This window comes from Salmo salar, chromosome ssa11 (genome assembly GCF_905237065.1).
Source record: "Salmo salar chromosome ssa11, Ssal_v3.1, whole genome shotgun sequence".
Classification (NCBI taxonomy): Eukaryota; Metazoa; Chordata; class Actinopteri; order Salmoniformes; family Salmonidae; genus Salmo; species Salmo salar.
The window spans coordinates 13,808,892-13,829,515 of record NC_059452.1 but is presented as its reverse complement, the minus strand read 5'-3'; the positions used below and the strand labels follow the sequence as shown (position 1 = coordinate 13,829,515).

At 46.9% G+C, this 20,624-nt stretch overlaps 1 protein-coding gene across 3 annotated transcripts in view; it reads left to right on the top strand.

Annotated features, from left to right (window-relative positions):
- si:ch211-186j3.6 (neural-cadherin) overlaps window positions 1–20,624 on the top strand; it is a 255,716-nt gene that overhangs the window by 142,561 nt on the left and 92,531 nt on the right. For all 3 annotated transcript variants that reach the window (XM_014126570.2, XM_045689053.1, XM_045689054.1), the window contains exons 2-6: window positions 2,738–2,935; window positions 3,564–3,789; window positions 5,824–6,028; window positions 9,508–9,619; window positions 11,475–11,724. In XM_014126570.2, coding sequence (XP_013982045.2) covers window positions 2,738–2,935; window positions 3,564–3,789; window positions 5,824–6,028; window positions 9,508–9,619; window positions 11,475–11,724 — 991 coding nt within the window. The remainder of the gene's footprint in view (window positions 1–2,737; window positions 2,936–3,563; window positions 3,790–5,823; window positions 6,029–9,507; window positions 9,620–11,474; window positions 11,725–20,624) is intronic.

Genomic DNA, 20,624 nt, shown 5'->3' with positions numbered 1-20,624 from the left:
GGCTCTGGGTTAGGACTAAGACTCTGTGAATGTGCTAGTTCATCTCTATAATTATAACAACATACAGTGCCTTGCAAACGTGTTTGTCCCCCTTGGCGTTTTTCATATTATGTTTCATTACAACCTGTAATTTAAATAGATTTTTATTTGGATTTCATGTAATGGACATACACAAAATAGTCCAAATTGGTGAAGTGAAATGAAAAAAATTACTTGTTTCAAAAAAGTAAGTTTTCTAAATGGAATAGTGGTGCGTGCATATGTATTCATCCCCTTTACTATGCAGCCCCTAAATAAGATCTGGTACAACCAATTACCTTCAGAAGTCACATAATTAGTTAAATAAAGTCCACCTGTGTGGAATCTAAGTGTCACATTATCTGTCACATGATCTCAGTATATATACGCCTGTTCTGAAAGGCCCCAGAGTCTGCAACACCACTAAGCAAGGGGCACCACCAAGCAAGCGGCACCATGAATACCAAGGAGCTCTCCAAACAGATCAGGGACAAAGTTGTGGAGAAGTACAGATCAGGGTTGGGTTATATAAAAAATATCAGAAACTTTGAACATCCCACGGAGCACCATTAAATCCATTATTAAAACATGAAAAGAATATGGCACCATAGCAAACCTGCCAAGAGAGGTCCGCCTGCCAAAACTCACAGACCAGGCAAGGAGGGCATTAATCAGAGAGGCAACAAAGAGACCAAAGATAACCCTGAAGGAGCTGCAAAGCTCCACAGTGGAGATTGGAGTATCTGTCCATAGGACCACTTTAAGCCATACACTCCACAGAGCTGGGCTTTACGGAAGAGTGTCCAGAAAAAGCCATTGCTTAAAGAGAAAAATTGATGTTCGCCAAAAGGCATGTGGGAGACTCCCCAAACATATGGAAGAAGGTACTCTGGACAGATGAGACTAAAATGTAGCTTTTTGGCCATCAAGGAAAATGCTATGTCTGGTGCAAACTCAACACCTCTCATCACCCCGAGAATACCATCCCCACAGTGAAGCATGGTGGTGGCAGCATCATGTTGTGGGGATGTTTTTCATAGGCAGGGACTGGGAAGCTGGTCAGAATTTAAGGAATGATGGATTTTGCTAAATACAGGGAAATTCTTGAGGGAAACCTATTTCAGTCTTCCAGAGATTTGAGACTGGGACGTAGGTTCACTTTCCAGCAGGACAATGACCCTAAGCATACTGCTAAAGCAACACTCGAGTGGTTTAAGGGGAAACATTCAAATGTCTTGGAATGGCCTAGTCAAAGCTTAGACCTCAATCCTATCGAGAATCTGTGGTATGACTTAAAGATTGCTGTACACCAGCGGAACCCATCCAACTTGAAGGAAATGGAGCAGTTTTGCCTTCAAGAAAGGGCAAAAATTCCAGTGGCTAGATGTGCCAAGCTTATAGAGACATACCCCAAGAGACTTGCAGCTGTAATTGCTGCTAAAGGTGGCTCTACAAAGTATTGACTTTGGGGGGGTGAATAGTTATACACGCTCAAGTTTTCTGTTTTTTTTGTCTTACTTGTTGTGTAAATCAAATACCTACAACCCCCCCCAAAAAAAACCAAACAAAAACAATTTCAATTCTAGGTTGTAAGGCAACAAAATAAGAAAAATGCCAAGGTGGTGAACACTTTCGCATGCCACTGTTAAATATTCCTATTTAATTAAATAAATAATGAAGATGTGTTGATTGCGTATGTCTTCACACGCAAGATTTAATGAGACTGAATGAGATTCTACCAGCTTTGCACAACACTTTGCACAACATACTGTACATCCATTGTTTCTGTCTCGGATTTTCAAGCAAATTTAAGTCATGACTGAGACTGGACTGGTCAGGCATTACAATGTGTCTAATTGTCCACCTGAAAAATATGAACTCTATCCCAGGGTTAAGTTTTCAGAAGACTAAGGCGGGTTTTCATTAATGAAGGATTTGGGTCAAATCCAAACCCTCTGTATTGGCAAGTATTGTGGTGGCAGCATCATGTTATGGGTATGCTTGTCATCAGCAGGGATTAGGGAGTTTTTTAGGATCAAAAGAAATATGAAAGCAGCAAAGCACAGGTAAAAAGTTTGAATTCTGAAAACATGAACCTTGGATAGTTTTGTTTTTCTGGGGGACAATTACACACATTTTAATACCAAAGACACACCAGAATGACTAAAGAGGTGTTGAGTGTTCCTGAGTAGTCCAGTCTCTGTCCTGTCCATCAATGATTCCCAACCAAATTAACTGAGCTTGAACAATTTTCACAAAAACAAAGTATAAATGTTGCCCTAAGAGTTATGCAATGTTGGTTGAATCTTATTAAAAATGATTCAAAGCTGTAATGGATGCCAAAGGTGCTTCCACCAAGTATTTTTTGTACTTTTTTAAATTATTATTATTATTATTTTTTTTTATGTTTCTTTCACTTTTAAAATATGGAGTAGGTAGTGTAGATCGGTATGGGATTTTTAAAAAACAAAATGTAATCCCTTTTTAGATTTTATTTTAGGGCAGCAAAATGTGAAAAATGTGCAAGGGGTGTGTAGACTTTCACTAGGCACTGTATATGCCATTTAGCAGATGTTTTTATCCAAAGCGACTTACAGTCATGCGTGCATACATTTTCCATATGGGTGGTCCCAGGAATCGAACCTACTATACTCACATTGCAAGTGCCATGCTCTACCAACTGAGCTACAGAGGACCAATCTCTGCCACTCCTCTACAGGTCCAGACTGGTACATGGTACGGGTGGAGCTGACAGTGACTGATGTGAATGACAATGTTCCAGAATGGACCATGGTCCCCTCCCCCTACCTGGCAGTGGTATCTCCCAACGCCCTGGCCGGGTCACTGGTCTACAAGCTCCACGCCCAGGACGGAGACGAGGGCAACAACGGGGAGGTGGAGTACTTCCTGTCTGATGGTAGGTGCTTCCTGTCCAGGGATTGAGTACAATTTCATTGAGTACACGAACTGGCAGCATTGTAATAGAAAGAGAAAAAACATTATTTTATATGGTTTTAGTCAGTGTTATACATGCTTTTATACTTTTTTACTTCTAGCCTTTCATCTCATTAAGTTAAGCATGTGTCTTATCTTATGTCATATGTTGTGTACAATTGCGGAAGTTGGGCAGAATGAAATTGCCAGTGGGTGGGATTACATGTGTGAGTCTGTGCGTCAATGACTCTAATATTAGATTCCATCTGCACTTTCCTTTCAATACATTTTAAAGGTTCATTATTGCTGCGCTGCTGTCTTATTAAATGCAATAAAATCACCTTGACTCATTAAATCAATCAATCCCTCTAATATTGAACATATGTTCTGTTCCACGAATGAATGACAGAAAATACATTTGTTGTGGCCTGGCTGGCCTAGCAGTAATACTGCAGCCTCCCTGCACATGTCAGCATAGGTTTCAACCTGGCTTACTGCCCTTTTATCGCAGTATGTTTCCCACTGTCATCCTAACTCTCTTTATCTAGTCAGAAAGCACCTTCAAATATATATTTTAAAAAATAAATTCCTCTGTTGTCTCCTAACTGCAGGTGGTGACGGGCGTTTCGAGGTGGACAGAAAGAGTGGTCATGTCCGGACCACGGGGCTGCCACTTCAGAGGGACAAAGAGTACCTGTTGACAGTGGTGGCTGCTGACCGGCTGGGTAGCCGTAGTCCCCCGGTGGTAGTGTCAGTCATCGCAGGAGCCAGAGCACCACAGTTCTCCAATGCATCCTTCACTATTTCACTACCTGAGAACACACCAGAGAGACAGCCGTGAGTACCACACAGACACACACACACACACATATGCAGTCACACATACACCCATGCAAAGCAGAGGAGGCTGGTGGGATTTAGCTATAGGAGGACAGGCTCATTCTAATGGCTGGAATGGAATCCATGGAATGGAGTTTCCACATAGTTGATACCGCTCCGTTAATTCCATTCCAGCCATTAGAATGAGCCCGTCCTCCGATAGCTCCTCCCACCAGCCTCCTCTGAGTCTCACACACGCAAAGTACACACACACATGCACACACGCATGCACACATCCATGTACGCACACACACAAACACACACTTTGCCACGGATCCCTCCGGAACTTTCATCACGCACACCTGTCCCCTATTCCCACTGATTAGTATTTGTATATATGTGCCCTTTGGTTTCCATTGGGCTGTCCATTATTGTTCCAATGTCCGTTGGTGCGTGTGAGTACCTGTGCTGTGTGTTTTGGGCTTTCGTGCCCTTGTGGATTGCTCAGATGATTACGGGTCTGGTCCTGTATGTTAATCATTGTGCGCGTGGGTTATTTATTCGAGGTACTCCTTGCTCTTTTGTTTGGGTTTCAACCCTGTTTTTTGTATGGTGTTTGTTTGGTCTTCGTCCCCGTGCCTTTACACGGCACTCCGTAATTTGGGCTTAATTAAAGCCCTATTACGCATTCCTGCGCCTGTCTCCCGAATCTTTGTTACCAGCGTGACATACATGTACACACATGCATAGTCACACACACACACGCACGTGCGCAAACACACGCTAATACACACACAGACACACAAACAAACAATTGCACACATGCACACAAACATGGACAGTCACACACATACACACACATAATGTAAAACTAGAAGTTATGAAGGTCATAGTTTAAAAAAACAAGTCTGCATGAAAATAATTCGCTAGTATTCACAAATAATTTGAATACATAAATATAGTACCGATTGCGAATGATATGCACGCATTATCACACTTTAACAGTGCACATACACACACACAGACATTTTCATACAATAACCGTTATGCACTGAGCCATAGGTTCACATAAATCAGGCATACATAGTTATTCAATATATGACCCACACACACACACACACACACACACACACACACACACACACACACACACACACACACACACACACACACACACACACACACACACACACACACTCTATATTATAGCCTGGGACGGTTACTGGAAAGGATTTGATCTTTGGCCTCCTGCCTCCTGTATTCTCTCCTATCGCTTCTCTATTTTGATTGACAGGAACTTACATTACTCACCCATCAGTGAGTGTAACATCTGTGGTGATTGTTCCTGCTGAGCGCCTGAGGGAACTCATCAAAAACCTTGAACATAACTCCATTGCCGTTGTGGTACACATTACACAAACCAGAAAACATTAGTCCTTCTCTACATTTTCCCTCTCTCTGTCTCATCACTAAACTGAATAGCCTTGCTAGATGTGTTCATCATCCTCTCTCTCTTTCTTTCTCTCTCTCTCTCTTACTCTCTCTCACACTCTTTCTTTCTTACTCTCTCTCACACTCTTTCTTTCTCTCTCATTATCTCTCTTACTTTCTCTCACACTCTTACTCTCTAACTCTCTTTCACTCACACACTCTCTCTTTCTCTCTCCCTCTTCCCCCCCCCTCTCTCTCTCTCCCCCCCCCTCTCTCTCTCTCTCTCTCTCTCTCTCTCTCTCTCTCTCACATTCTCTCTTTCTCATTCTCTCTCTTACTTTCACTCACACACTCTCTCTGTCTTTCTCTCTCTCCCCCCTCTCTCTCCCTCTCCCCTCTCTCTCTCCCCCCTCTCTCTCTCTCTGTTTTGTCAGTACAGACATTTTTTATTTTACATTTATATAGTTCTGTCCTTGAGCTGTTCTTATCTATTAAAGTTCTATATTATGTCATGTTGTGTGTGGACCCCAGGAAGAGTAGCTGCTGCATGAGCATAAGCTAATGGAGATCCTAATAAATAAATAAAATAATAATTCCTTTTCCTGCCCCTCTCTTCGGTAGCTTCCTGGCAACTCCAGCCGTGTCCTTCCAGAAGCAGCCAATCAGCTACAGCCTGCTCATCAATCCCAGCAGTCTGTTTAGCATGCAGGCGGACACGGGGGAGATCACTCTGACCAGGACCATAGACTTTGAGATGGACCAGCACAGCTTCCTGCTCATGGTCAGGGCCAGCGAGGACCAAGATAGGCTGAGCAGTGCTGCTGAGGTGGGTCCAAGAGAGACATGATCTGTTATAATGTGGCTGTTTGTGAAAACATCACTGTGGTGTTCCACCTGCAAGTGTTCTGCCTCTGCATGGTGCATCTTTCTGTTTGTGATTGTGTGTGTGTGTGTATATGGGTCCAGGCCGGCCTTTGAACCTCTCTGTCTCTCACTCTCTCTCTCTCTCACACACACACACTGAATGTAAAGCCTCTCACAGGGTTCGTTCTAATTAGGAATATCAATTAATAGAGCTACATGAACAAAAGGAACGGGAACATGTATGATGTTGTGTGGTCTAGTTTGTTGTCCCAGCCTTCACTGCTAATTCAACATGGTTGGGGGACCTGGGGGAGAGACTAGAGAATGGCTTCTAGTGTTTTTCTTCTGTGGTGCCCCGCCTCAGTTAACGTCAGCAGAAAGGCAGACATCTTCACTGCTCAGCCATCCACTGGTCTTCCCTGTCCTCAGGCACAACAGTAGAGCACAGAGCCAAACAACATGTGGGAACAAATATGAGGGGGAGAGAGAAAAGACTGGCAGCTGCTCCTAAAATCTGTCCAATCCTGTGAGCTTTCTGTCCAGAGAGAGTCCTCAGTGAATGCCTAGAGCAGTGGATGAGGGAGGGAGAGAGGGATGGAGGGAGGCTGGAGGGAGGGAGAGAGGGATGGAGGGAGGCTGGAGGGAGGCTGGAGGGAGGGATGGAGGGAGGCTGGAGGGAGGGAGAGAGGGATGGAGGGAGGCTGGAGGGAGGGAGAGAGGGATGGAGAGAGGCTGGAGGGAGGCTGGAGGGAGGGAGGGATGGAGGGAGGCTGGAGGGATGGAGAGAGGGATGGAGGGAGGCTGGAGGGAGGGAGGGATGGAGGGACGCTGGACGAAGGAAGGAATAGAGGGAGGCTGGAGGGAGGGAGGTGGTGGGACGTAGAGAGAGAGGGAGGGAGAGAGGGATTGAAGGAGGGAGGCGGTGGGACGGAGAGAGAGAGAGGGAGGGAGGGAGGCGGTGGGACGGAGAGAGAGAGAGGGAGGGAGAGAGGGATGGAGGGAGGCTGGATGGAGGGAGGCGGTGGGACGGAGAGAGAGAGAGGGAGGGAGAGAGGGATAGGAGGGAGGCTGGAGGGAGAGAGGCGGTGGGACGGAGCGAGAGAAAGGGAGGGAGGGAGGGATGGAGGAAGGCTGGTGGGAGGGAGGCGGTGGGACGGAGAGAGAGAGAGGGAGGGAGAGAGGGATGGAGGGAGGCTGGATGGAGGGAGGCTGGAGGGAGGGAGGCGGTGGGACGGAGAGAGAGAGATGGAGGGGGAGAGGGATGGAGGGAGGCTGGAGGGAGGGAGGCGGTGGGACAGAGAGAGAGAGGGAGGGAGGTAGAGAGGGATGGAGGGAGGCTGGAGGGAGGGGAAGAAAGGAGGAAGAGAGATGTGTTACTGCCCATGCTCCTGTCCTGCCCTGTCTAACCCTCGCTGGCCTGCCCATGCTCCTGTCCTGCCCTGTCTAACCCTTGCTGGCCTGTCTATGCTCCTGTCCTGCCCTATCTAGCCCTTGCTGGCCTGCCTATGCTCCTGTACTGCCCTGTCTAGCCCTTGCTGGCCTGCCTATGCTCCTGTAATGCCCTGTCTAGCCCTTGCTGGCCTGCCTATGCTCCTGTACTGCCCTGTCTAGCCCTTGCTGGCCTGCCTATGCTCCTGTCCTGCCCTGTCTAACCCTTGCTGGCCTGCCTATGCTCCTGTACTGCCCTGTCTAGCCCTTGCTGGCCTGCCCATGCCACAGGGCACAGCTGTGAACTCTCATTACACACCTTCAACAAATGTAAATCCAGTAAGTCAAACAGTCAAAGAGTCAAAGCTGCCTCCAAAGAGACTGAGTTGTGAAAAGGTCCTGAACTTGGAATCTGCTTTGTTAATTTCCAGGCAGATTTCAGGCGTTTCTCCTACTGCAGCGAATACTTTGTAGCACCATTAGTTACTGAACCAGCCAGTGACCTGCCCAGCCCCTCCACAACACGCCGCAGGGTCTTCGGCTTTATCAGAGCTGACTGGCTCTCACGTCAGATTCAGCCCTCTGTTTCACCACTGCACTGCCCGGCACAGCGCTCTCTCTCCTCTTCCCTCTCTCTCCTCACTTGCTGGCTCGCGTCTCCTCAGGGAGCTGCATGGGCAGAGCTCAAATTACCGCGCTTCTTCTAACAGAACAGTTGTATGCTTTGGCACAGTAGTCGGGGTGTGTGTTAAAGGGGGTCAGCTGATGTTCTCTCCAGTTCTTGTTGTTTTGTTCTTCTGAGAGCGTTCTGACTCTGATAAGTGGAAGAACACTCCGAGTCTGACCGAGTGTTCCCCTCCTTAGCTGCAGGCTCTGGACTGGAAGGGAACAGCTGTTAATGCAGGCAGGAAAGCTCTCCTTACCACCCTAATGAATAGTAGAGCAGAGCAATACACTGTATTTCATGTCAGTGGTTCTCTCCTGGTAGTCACAGGAGGAAGTTAAGACTGCATTGTGTCTCACCGCTGGTATTGATTATGAGACCCTCTCACTGGATCGACAGTCGCCACGCTACAGGTCTCCGTCTGCCGGCTAGCCGGGTTATTCATTGGCCTGGGTAAGCTATCCTAGCCTCTATGTAAATCTGTGAGGTTTGTGTCCCTCCGAGCCAGGATAGGGATGTGACTGCTGCTCACGGCAGATAACAAAGAGCAGGCGCTTACGAACGCACACCTTTGAGCACACGGCTAAGCGCTGACTGCACGGTGTAATGAGGGAGGGAAAGGTGTGGATATGGAGGATTATGTTCATTTTGTGTGATTTTCTTCTCTCTCTCTCTCTTTGACTGGTGTATCAGTGTGAATTACAGTGAGGAATCTGTAATCCCCTGTTACCTCACTGTTCCTCTTTCAGAGGAGAGGAAGGGCAGAGGAGGAGGAGGGGTGGAACGGGGAAGAAACAGCGGCATTCAGAGCATCTCTTCTCTTTTTCTTCTTTTCCTGGCCCTTTTCTTCTCTTGGGGGATTGCTGTAGAGTTTGGCTCTGACTGTTAGTAGTGAAAGGGCAATCTACTGAAAGCAGCTTTTCCTCTCCTGCGATAAATATCAGGGATGATTACTGGCTCTCTCCCCAGACTGGCCACAGTCAGACACTTCCAGAAGCCCAGATATGAATGACTCTTGCTCCCTGGCACACCTGAAGCTCAACCTTTCTGCCCTGCGATTTATTCTACTTTACCTTCAACTGTACTATACACACATTTTACTCTGTGTCTCTAGCTCACTTTCTTCTCAGTTTAAATAGATTGTGTTAGCTGAGCTGCTAAAAGCAATTCGTAGTAAGACAGTTAATTAGGTTTAGCAACTAATCTATCAAAGGCCTAAAGATAACTATCACATTACCTGGAGGAGGAGAATAATTTACTCCCACGCTCTCTCTCTCTCTCTCTCTCTCTCTCTCTCTCTCTCTCTCTCTCTCTCTCTCTCTCTCTCTCCCTTTCTCCTAATGAAACAGGTGCGTGTGATCATCACAGATGAAAATGACTGCGTTCCTGAGTTCCTGCAGTCCATTTACAGCAAAGAGAGTGTGCCGGAGACTGTAACCACAGCAACCTCTCTGTTACAAGGTGAGTGCACATACACTCATACACTCTCTCTCTCTCACGGTGTAGCTCTTACAGAACCCTACACCCCCTCCATCCTCCCTCCATCCCCCCTCTTGCTCTATTGGTCATCTCATGTCCGGGGACAACGGACAGTTCTGTTCCTAGGAGAAGACCGCACGAAGCTCCACGTATTCTCTGTAGTGTAGTCACAGAAGTTCAGTAGTGCTATGTTCACCATGCTGGTGGGTGAGGAAAGGATAGGTGTGCACTTACTTGTGATTTTTATAGTACCAGAGGTGTCCTCTTGCTGATGAACATCCTTTTTTGGCAGACACTGCTGTGAGACCGCGGTGAGGCAGGTGTGTTTGTTAAAGGAGCCCCTGCAGGTGTGGTGTGCCTGCTATGCTCAACAGGTGCGTCGGGACCGACCTACCGGCAGATGTGTTACGCTGCAATTATCGCTGTGAATCTGAACATAACAGGACTTCACCGCAGAACGGAGCGCATCTAGAGCGAACAGAACGACATGGCTCATGCAGACTTTTAAGCAGCCGTGAGAACACCGTGTCTGGGTCACATCTATGGGGACGTGTAAGCTTTCAATGAAATTTCAATGAAATGTTGTTTTATTTTTATTCCCTGTATGTTGATCCGATGGTTTAAGGTGAAGAAGCCGAGATTAGGCTCTTGTTCCTGGGATTAGTGGGGTCCGAACAGGAGGCTGTGATTGTGTCACAGAGAGAGAGAGACTTTACACTGGACATCATCTGGCTCCATTTTTTAGGGCCTGCCCAGGCCACAGCAACAAGCCCTGGGATTGGCTGAAGTGGATCTGAAAGATTAGATATACATGGATTTAGGCATTTAGGCTGGTTGTAGATGTAGCAACGTGGTAAACAGCATCACTCAACATCATTTATGAATCTATGTCTCCGACAGCTCTGTGCTGTGGTGAGGGCTGAGGAAACAGACCATAGGAGACAGTTTCATCAGATACTCCATTTGGCCAAAGACTTCACTCCCTGTAGATCTGGGGCTCAGGCCAAGAACGAATGTTGTCTTGTACTGTCAGTTAGCCCAACAATCCTTTAGAGCCTAACTGGCTCAGTATTGATGGATATTCAAATGACTCTCATTGCTAAGTCAGGAAGTGCATATTGAGGAAACGAAATATTGACTTTGATGTATGAAGTCTTCCACAGTATATGGATATGTGTCAAGGATAATGCTCATATTTGACAGTGTTATTGGTGACATTTAAATCCACCAAGCGAGGTTCCCTTGGACCAGTGGGCGCTGCTGAACGGCTCATAATAAAGGCCGGAACGGAGCAAATGGACTGGCATCAAACACCTGGAAACTATGAGTTTGATGTATTTGGCACCATTCCACTGATTCCTCCCAGTCATTACCACGAGCCCGTCCTCCCCAATTAAGGTGCCACCAACCTCCTGTGTCTTGGATGCTGTTGGTCTACATGATACAGTGAGGTAGAGAGTATACCGAATGCAATCTAAGGAGAATAGCAGAATACAGGAGTTCACGGTGAAAAGGACGATTTAGCGGAAGAAAGGCTGATCCCCGTCCCAGACTGAGCCCTCTCTTTCAGCAAGGCCATCACTCTGACCGTAGCCCTACTCCAGTAAGTTTTCCAAACGAAAGAGACATTTGGGAAAATGCTTGCCTTTTCCTAACCTTCAATTTGATGCGATACAGAAATGTGTGAACATGCATGAAAAAACAGTAGTAATTAAGTCTAGCATCTAGACTAGAGTCACATGTTGGACATATCTGTTCTGGTTAGATGACGTTGCAGAATACAAAGATATCTCCTTGTCCAACCTCCCCTCTCTACCCTGTCTCTCCCTCACTCTAGTGTCTGCCAGTGACTGTGACTCGGACCTGAACGCTGAGTTGACCTACTACACTCTGAGCCCAGACTTCAGCATCTCTCCCCACGGCACCATTTTCCCTGCAGGGCAACTGGACTATGAGAGGCCCAACCACCTGTATGAGTTTGTGGTGATGGCTGTGGACAAGGGAGATGTGCCCCGGACAGGTACAGCCACTGTCCGCATCCGCATGGCCAATGTCAACGATGAGGTCCCAGAGTTCTCCCAGCATGTGTGAGTACAGTACTGCTTCTCCTCTTCATCACTATTAACATCATAAGTAAGAGTGTGGTTATTACAATCATCATCATGGCCATCATTATCATCATCATCATCAACATCTACATCTAAACAGGGCGCCTATTTCATAATTTGTATTATTCTCTACTCATATTTTTCTTTATTCACCATTTTCCTTCCACCCTGCCTGCTCTTCTTGTTGTTAACCCTCACCCTTGCCTATTTGTCAGCCTAGGCCATGCCATTTCACTTTCCTCTGCTCTGCACAGCTGCCTCCTCCCACAATCCAGTGCAGCTGCAGTTTCCCAGAATTCCACATGGCTGCCAATTCCCAAAATCCCTTACAGCTGCTGCTGGTCTACAACCCAAACCCCTTCAAAAGAAAACACACAGCAACAAAAAAGAAACACAAACTGGGATTTCAACATCTCTATCTGTCCTGTTCCTCTTGGGCATGTTTCCTGCCCTGTATTAGCTCACCCGCACATTCCTTTTTTTAAATGCCGCATTACCCTGCTGTTCCGGTCCGATCTGTAGTGATGCATTGAGCTGTTGTTTTTTCCCTCTGGCGTCGCTCTGGCCTATGGCTCTTTTAATTGGACAATTTTCTGGCAGCTAGCTCTGCAAATTGGTGAGGCAGGTTCAATCAGCCATGCCTTTAGTTTGTTGTGGAGAGAATCACGCCAGCACCAGGGCAGTGTGTGTCTGTGTGTGTCTGTGTGTGTGTGTGTGTGTGTGTGTGCTGAAGTACAGGTTTGCTTTTCAGAGAGAGATGGAGAGGTAGGGAAAGAGTTGAGAGAGACAGAGATGGGGTGAGTGAGTCAGACAGAGTGAGAGAGTAGAGGGATAGAGAGATGGAGAGGGAGAACCAACTGCCCACTAGGGATGTCTGTTTGAATCATTCTGATGAACAGTGGCAGGGAACCAGTGTGTGGGTGTGGCTGGATATGAGTTGCTGATATGGATGCACTACAGTATGTAGATGAGTTAGCTTTTAGTTGTTGGGTTAATGTTATGGTGTGGGTAGGTGAATGGGGTTATGTGTGCTGTGATGGGAGGCTGCGTGTTGGTCTGTGTGCGGGGTTATGGGTGATGGGAGGCTGTGTGTGTGTGTGTCTAAGTGTGTGTTATGATGCTATTGCTGTGTGTATCTGTTGGGGGTTTTGTGGGAAGAATTGATTTCCTGTCAGCAGGAGCATCCCCAGTTTCCCCTCGTGATGTTCAATCTACAGAGATCTTCAGTGAATCATCATTGTTACTCTACAATGCGGAAAACAAAACAGATATTCTCTAATGGGTAACACAATGGAAACAGGGTAGGGTGTCTGGTATTATTTGAGTAACTTTGTGATGGCCGCCAGACTGTTATTTCTATCGGGCTCAATTGGATCAGCCTGTTTCATTTGCCACTCGGTTCGCTCCCCTTTGCTGTTCATCGCTATCAGATGAAAACCTCATCTCCAAAACAGAAACCTTTCAGGAAAAAAAGATAAATATTTTCCTATTAATGAACATACAATAAAACTTCAGACGATATTTTGTAGACATTTTCGTGGGCATAGACTCATGAAATGTCCAGCGAATATTGAGGGGAGTTATTGCTTTCAATACATGTAAAAGTATATATACACTGCTCAAAAAAATAAAGGGAACACTTAAACCTCACAATGTAACTCCAAGTCAATCACACTTCTGTGAAATCTAACTGTCCACTTAGGAAGCAACACTGATTGACAATAAATTTCACATGCTGTTGTGCAAATGGAATAGACAACAGGTGGAAATTATAGGCAATTTGCAAGACACCCCCAATAAAGGAGTGGTTGTGCAGGTGGTGACCACAGACCACTTCTCAGTTCCTATGCTTCCTGGCTGATGTTTTGGTCACTTTTGAATGCTGGCGGTGCTTTCACTCTAGTGGTAGCATGAGACGGAGTCTACAACCCACACAAGTGGCTCAGGTAATGCAGCTCATCCAGGATGGCACATCAATGCGAGCTGTGGCAAGAAGCTTTGCTGTGTCTGTCAGCGTAGTGTCCAGAGCATGGAGGCGCTACCAGGAGACAGGCCAGTACATCAGGAGACGTGGAGGAGGCCGTAGGAGGGCAACAACCCAGCAGCAGGACCGCTACCTCCGCCTTTGTGCAAGGAGGAGCAGGAGGAGCACTGCCAGAGCCCTGCAAAATGACCTCCAGCAGGCCACAAATGTGCATGCGTCTGCTCAAACGGTCAGAAACAGACTCCATGAGGGTGGTATGAGGGCCCGACGTCCACAGGTGGGGGTTGTGCTTACAGCCCAACACCGTGCAGGACGTTTGGCATTTGCCAGAGAACACCAAGATTGGCAAATTCGCCACTGGCGCCCTGTGCTCTTCACAGATGAAAGCAGGTTCACACTGAGCACGTGACAGACGTGACAGAGTCTGGAGACGCCGTGGAGAACATTCTGCTGCCTGCAACATCCTCCAACATGACCGGTCTGGCGGTGGGTCAGTCATGGTGTGGGGTGGCATTTCTTTGGGGGGCCGCACAGCCCTCCATGTGCTCGCCAGAGGTAGCCTGACTGCCATTAGGTACCGAGATGAGATCCTCAGACCCCTTGTGAGACCATATGCTGGTGCGGTTGGCCCTGGGTTCCTCCTAATGCAAGACAATGCTAGACCTCACGTGGCTGGAGTGTGTCAGCAGTTCCTGCAAGAGGAAGGCATTGATGCTATGGACTGGCCCGCCCGTTCCCCAGACCTGAATCCAATTGAGCACATCAGGGACATCATGTCTCGCTCCATCCACCAACGCCACGTTGCACCACAGACTGTCCAGGAGTTGGCGGATGCTTTAGTCCAGGTCTGGGAGGAGATCCCTCAGGAGACCATCCGCCACCTCATCAGGAGCATGCCCAGGCGTTGTAGGGAGGTCATACAGGCACGTGGGGGCCACACACACTACTGAGCCTCATTTTGACTTGTTTTAAGGACATTACATCAAAGTTGGATCAGCCTGTAGTGTGGTTTTCCACTTTAATTTTGAGTGTGACTCCAAATCCAGACCTCCATGGGTTGATAAATTGGATTTCCATTAATTATTTTTGTGTGATTTTGTTGTCAGCACATTCAACTATGTAAAGAAAAAAGTATTTAATAAGATTATTTCATTCATTCAGATCTAGGATGTGTTATTTTAGTGTTCCCTTTATTTTTTTGAGCAGTATATATTTTAAAAAAGGCAGAAATGGAGTTCCGAGGATTTCATTCGACAGTGACGTGTTGCTGGTGAAATCGACAAAGTGAGTCTCGTCACTCAGCCCGGTGTCACGTCCTGACCAGTATAAGGGGTTATTTGTTATTGTAGTTTGGTCAGGACGTGGCAGGGGTGTGTTTGTTTAGAGTGTTTCGGGGTTTGTTGGGCTATGTTCTTGTTAGTCTATTTCTATGTTAGTTCTAGTATGTCTATTTCTATGTGGTGTTTGTTGGGTTGACCTTCAATTGGAAGCAGCTGCTCCTAGTTGCTTCTAATTGAAGGTCCTATTTAAGAGGGGTGTTTTTTCTATGGGATTTTGTGGGTAGTTGCTTCCTTGTTTAGTGTTTGTTGCACCTGACAGGACTGTTTTGTTTTGTTCTTTTGGTATACGTATTTAGTTGTTTCTCCTTCTTCAAATAAAAAGAAGATGAGTATACATATTCCCGCTGCATTTTGGTCCAATCCTTACGACAACCGTGACACCCGGTGTAAACTAAGTAGATCATTACAGGGATTGTTTGGTGGCCGACAGTAACCTGAGTGATGAGTGAATTGGATAGGCAGAGAGATATTTATACATGTATTCACAGAGCCCTGGCAATCTGTTGACATTACAGAAGATGGAGAGATGCTAATGAGCACAAACAACGAGCCAGTCTCGGTCTCGGGCCGGCGCTGTGTGTTTTGTCAGTCGTTAATATGTAATAGATGTGTTGGGTAAATTGGCTAATTATATTGTGGCTGATGTCAGTCATTGTGGAGGGAAATGGGGTTAAGGGTGACAGAGCATCTGTGTGTCTGGTGTGGTAGAGGCGGGCTGGCTGGTTGGCCGACGGGAGGGAGAATGTTGGCAGACTCTGATGGAGCAGTAGCTGGAGTTTGTGTTGAAATGAGATTGATGGGGTAGATAATGAGAGGGAGAGTGGGCACTGTGAGGTGAATACACAACCACTGTCCGTCTGCCTGGGCAGGCGCCTGCCGCGTTCACCATTCACCCACTGCCTCTCCCACAAAATGGCCGCCCCGACTGGGAGTTGTCAGTCAGTCCTGTGTCGGACCCCGTCACCTGGGCCAAAGTCCATGGCGACAGGTGAGAGAGGGACAGCAGCCTGAGTCTGTGATGGGTAACCTTTGAGCGGCGGAGGCAGGTGATGGAGAGGCTCTGTGGAGTGGTGGATCCTCTCATTATTCTTTTACAGAAAATGGAGCCTGTGAAAATAAGGCCTTTTAGGGGGTGTGTGTGTGTGTGTGTGTGTGTGTGTGTGTGTGTGTGTGTGTGTGTGTGTGTGTGTGTGTGTGCGTGTGAACGAGGGTGTCATCTCGTCATGGGAAACGGCCATTTGAGGCTGGTGACAGATTAAAGGTTCCGGTGTCAGTTGTACCGTGGCAGTGGGTGTTGGAGCAGGCGGGAAGACATGGGGAGGGGTGAAGGGGTTGAGGGGGTCATCTCCAATCGGGGACATAAATCACAGGCGTGAAATGCCTGTCGGCTCCCCTCTGTTACCAATCAATCAGTTGTGTGGAAAAGGACCTGATGTCGAGTACAACCACTCCCCTCTCTCCACCTCTCCCTTGATCTTCACTCTCTATCTCTCTGTCACTCTCTGAACCTCCACCCATCTTTCTCGGCTTCCTTCTCACAATCATTCTCTCCCTTTTTCTTCCTCCCTTTCCCAAACCTCTCTCCATCTGTCAACTGATTTGACATGAACACTTATCAGTTGAATTTAGTTTTTTCATTTAGAAAAGTATCATTGTAGTTGATAATCCTTTTAGAAGACTGTCATCTTCGTTTGTTCTGCATAAGTTATCAAGATTGGCGCTCCATACGGTCTTGCCTGCGTGCCTATTGAAAGACAACTTGACAGGGCGCTAATCACGTGAATGACAGGGCCCTAATCAATTCAAATCAAACGAATGAAACTGGAACATTGGTTTCCATGGAAATAGAAAGTGCATAATGCTCTTGTGTAAACAATATACCGGGAATATGACACGTCGCTCAGTATGACACATGAAAGGTTTGCAACATTTCTGCCCTAAAAAAATGATATTTTCATTGGAGAATATACAGTAGATCATCATTGTAGAGAAATTCTGAGAAGCTTCCATCCACTGGCACAGGCAGAAAGGAACACAAAGGACATGCTGTGGATGCCTTTTCCCTCTCCTCCCCACCCAGCAAAATCACTCCTTTTCTACTGAAAGAGTTGTGGAGGAGGGGGTAGCAGACAGAAAGGCAAGACCGAGAGACTGCAGACAGACATACTACAGACAGACAGACAGACAAGACGGACAGAGCATGCTAGCTCAGTAGAAGAGTCCGTCTCTGCCAGTCTGTCAGAGTGAGTCTCTCCTCTGTCTTGTTTTTGCGTCCACTAGCTCTGAGCTGAGTGGAGCGTGGGTGGAACGATGAGCGACAACATACTGTGCCCACATTGAGGCCCTGTTTGTCTTTCCTCTGTTAGACGCACTCACATCCACGGGAACATTTCAATTGAGATGAAGCGAGAGGGTGATGGTGAAAGAGACAGCTGGGAAGACCGTGGTGCTTATATCTCTGTGTGAATGTGTTTGTTTTTGCATCACTGTGACTGTTGCATTGAAATAAACTACAGTTCTTTCTTCATGTACAGTCTTACAGCAATCCCTCATTCTCAGTGATTCTGAGAATGAGGGATGAGTGGGAGTGGGAGAGTGGCCGTCTGTGTACCTTTATGCGTGTTCCTTTGTAGAGGAGAGTAAAAAAAAAAAAAATGTTTGGAATGGTTCTTATGGCGAGACCCAGATGCAGACACGGGAGGCAGATGAGTCTGTGATATTTATTACATCCAAAAGGGATAGGCAAGAGAATGGTCGTGGACAGGCAAAAACCGGGAGGACTAGTAAAAGAGAATAGAAAAGGCAGGAGCTCGGAAAAAAACACGCTGGTTGACTTGAAACATACAAGACGAGCTGGCACAGAGAGACAGGAAACGCAGGGATATATACACCAGGGATAACAAGCGACACCTGGAGGGGGGTGGAGACAATAACGAGGACAGGTGAAACTGATCAGGTTGTGACAGTTCTTTACAATACAGGCCTGCAAGATTTGAAGGCCACAAACTGTACATTATAGTCAGTTTACTGTAGGTATAAATTGAATCACATTTACATAACAGCAGTAATGGACTATATTCTGTACTGTCACTGCTATCGGGAGCTTCTATCACAGCCAGTCCTGGAGCCTGCTCTAGGGTTCCCAGTCTAGCGGTCCCAGGCCAAGCGTTAGCCAATGGATAGACTGAGAACAGACATAATTGCCCTCCATCGTGCACAATCCCGGTTTCCTATGGCTCTGTGTCTTCATTGTCATTTTGTGGATTGTAATATACAGCATGTGCATAATCGGTGGCCTTGAGTGTCTGCCCTGAAACTGCAAGGTTGGGGGTCATACCAAATACAAAAGAAAATGGGACCTGATGCCTCTCTTCTTGGCACTCAGCAGTCAGCAGATGGATTGTGGGTAAGGCCTTATGACAGACTAGCGTCTTGTTTAGGGAGTGTAGTTGTACATCAAACTGCCTCACGCTAGAGAAACATGAGATAGGCTGCTGCCCCTATTGGCTGTTCTGGCTCGGACAAGGCTTACTTACTTTTATCTGTTTTAATGTACATGCATGACAGGAGTCCTCTAACTTGACAATGCGTATGTCTCTGTTAGGATGCACATGGTTTGAGCTTCATGATTCTTGTTTAGGTGACATGTACTGCATGTACATGATGTGTAAATTGCATTAAGGCGCTTACAGGTGAGCCGTGATAAACGGAAATTGAACCACGTTGTTGTCAGCTCACGTGTTGTCATTAAAACGTTGTTTGATTGGTTGACAAGACGAACGATGCTCATTGGTCAAACCGTGCGTGGTGGCCGCTGAAGACTTCAGCAAATTCATCTTTTGGCGCCTCGAGCGCCGCGTGCAAAACTGCTTGTGTTTTGCCGACCTAGCACCCTACTCCAATTGAAGTCCATGAGACCTTCGCCGCTTACCGCGGCCCGTCTGTGAGCGTCTTTATGAGTGAATCTCCCAGGGGGAATGAACGTGGCTGGCAGTGTGAGATCAAGGTGTTCATGAATTATTTGTGTATTCTATATTTGGCATATGTTCTATATAAACTCAGCAAAAAAAGAAACGTCCCTTTTTCAGGACCCTGTCTTTCAAAGATAATTTGTAAAAATCCAAATAACTTCACAGATCTTCATTGTAAAGGGTTTAAACACTGTTTCCCATGCTTGTTCAATGAACCATAGACAATTAATGAACATGCACCTGTGGAACGGTCGTTGAGACACAGCTTACAGATGGTAGGCAATTATGGTCACAGTTCTGAAAACTTAGAACACTAAAGAGGCCTTTCTACTGACTCTGAAAAACACAAAAATAAAGATTCCCAGGGTCCCTGCTCATCTGTGTGAACGTGCCTTAGGCATGCTGCAAGGAGGCATGAGGACTGCAGATGTGGCCAGGGCAATAAATTGCAATGTCCGTACTGTGAGATGCCTAAGACAGCGCTACAGGGAGACAGGACGGACAGCTGATCGTCCTCGCAGTGGCAGACCACGTGTAACCACACCTGCACAGGATCGGTACATCCGAACATCACACCTGCGGGAAAGGTACAGGATGGCAACAACAACTGCCCGAGTTACACCAGGAACGCACAATCCGTCCATCAGTGCTCAGACTGTCCGCAATAGGCTGAGAGAGGCTGGACTGAGGGCTTGTAGGCCTGTTGTAAGCAGGTCCTCACCAGACATCACTGACAACAACGTTGCCTATGGGCACAAACCCACCATCGCTGGACCAGACAGGACTGGCAAAAAGTGCTCTTCAATACGAGTCGCGGTTTTGTCTCACCAGGGGTGATGGTCGGATTCGCGTTTATCATCGAAGGAATGAGCGTTAGACCGATGCCTGTACTCTGGAGCGGGATCGATTTGGAGGTGGAGGGTCCGTCATGGTCTAGGGCAGTGTGTCTCAGCATCATCGGACTGAGCTTGTTGTCATTGCAGGCAATCTCAACGCTGTGCGTTACAGGGAAGACATCCTCCTCCCTCATGTGGTACCCTTCCTGCAGGCTCATCCTGACATGACCCTCCAGCATAACAATGCCACCTGCCATACTGCTCGTTCTGTGTGTGAGAAATGTCAGTGTTCTGCCATGGCCATTGAAGAGCCCGGAGTGGGGTAACATCTCACAGCAAGAATTGGCAAATCTGGTGCAGTCCATGAGGAGGAGATGCATTGCAGTACTTATTGCAGCTAGTGGCCACAACAGATGCTGACTGTTACTTTTGACCCCCCCCCTTTGTTCAGGGACACATTATTCAATTTCTGTTAGTCACATGTCTGTGGAACTTGTTCAGTTTATGTTTCAGTTGTTGAGTCTTGTTATGTTCATACAAATATTTACACATGTTAAGTTTGCTGAAAATAAACGCAGTTGACAGTGAGAGAACGTTTCTTTTTTTGCTGAGTTTAGGTACATCTACAGTATACAGTAGGGGTATGTTTGTGTGTGTTTGTATGACATGCTGGGCTTGGTTGCTTCTCTCCTGTGTTCCTCACAACTCTGTCATCCAATTCACTAGTTCTTTCACACTCCATCCCAAC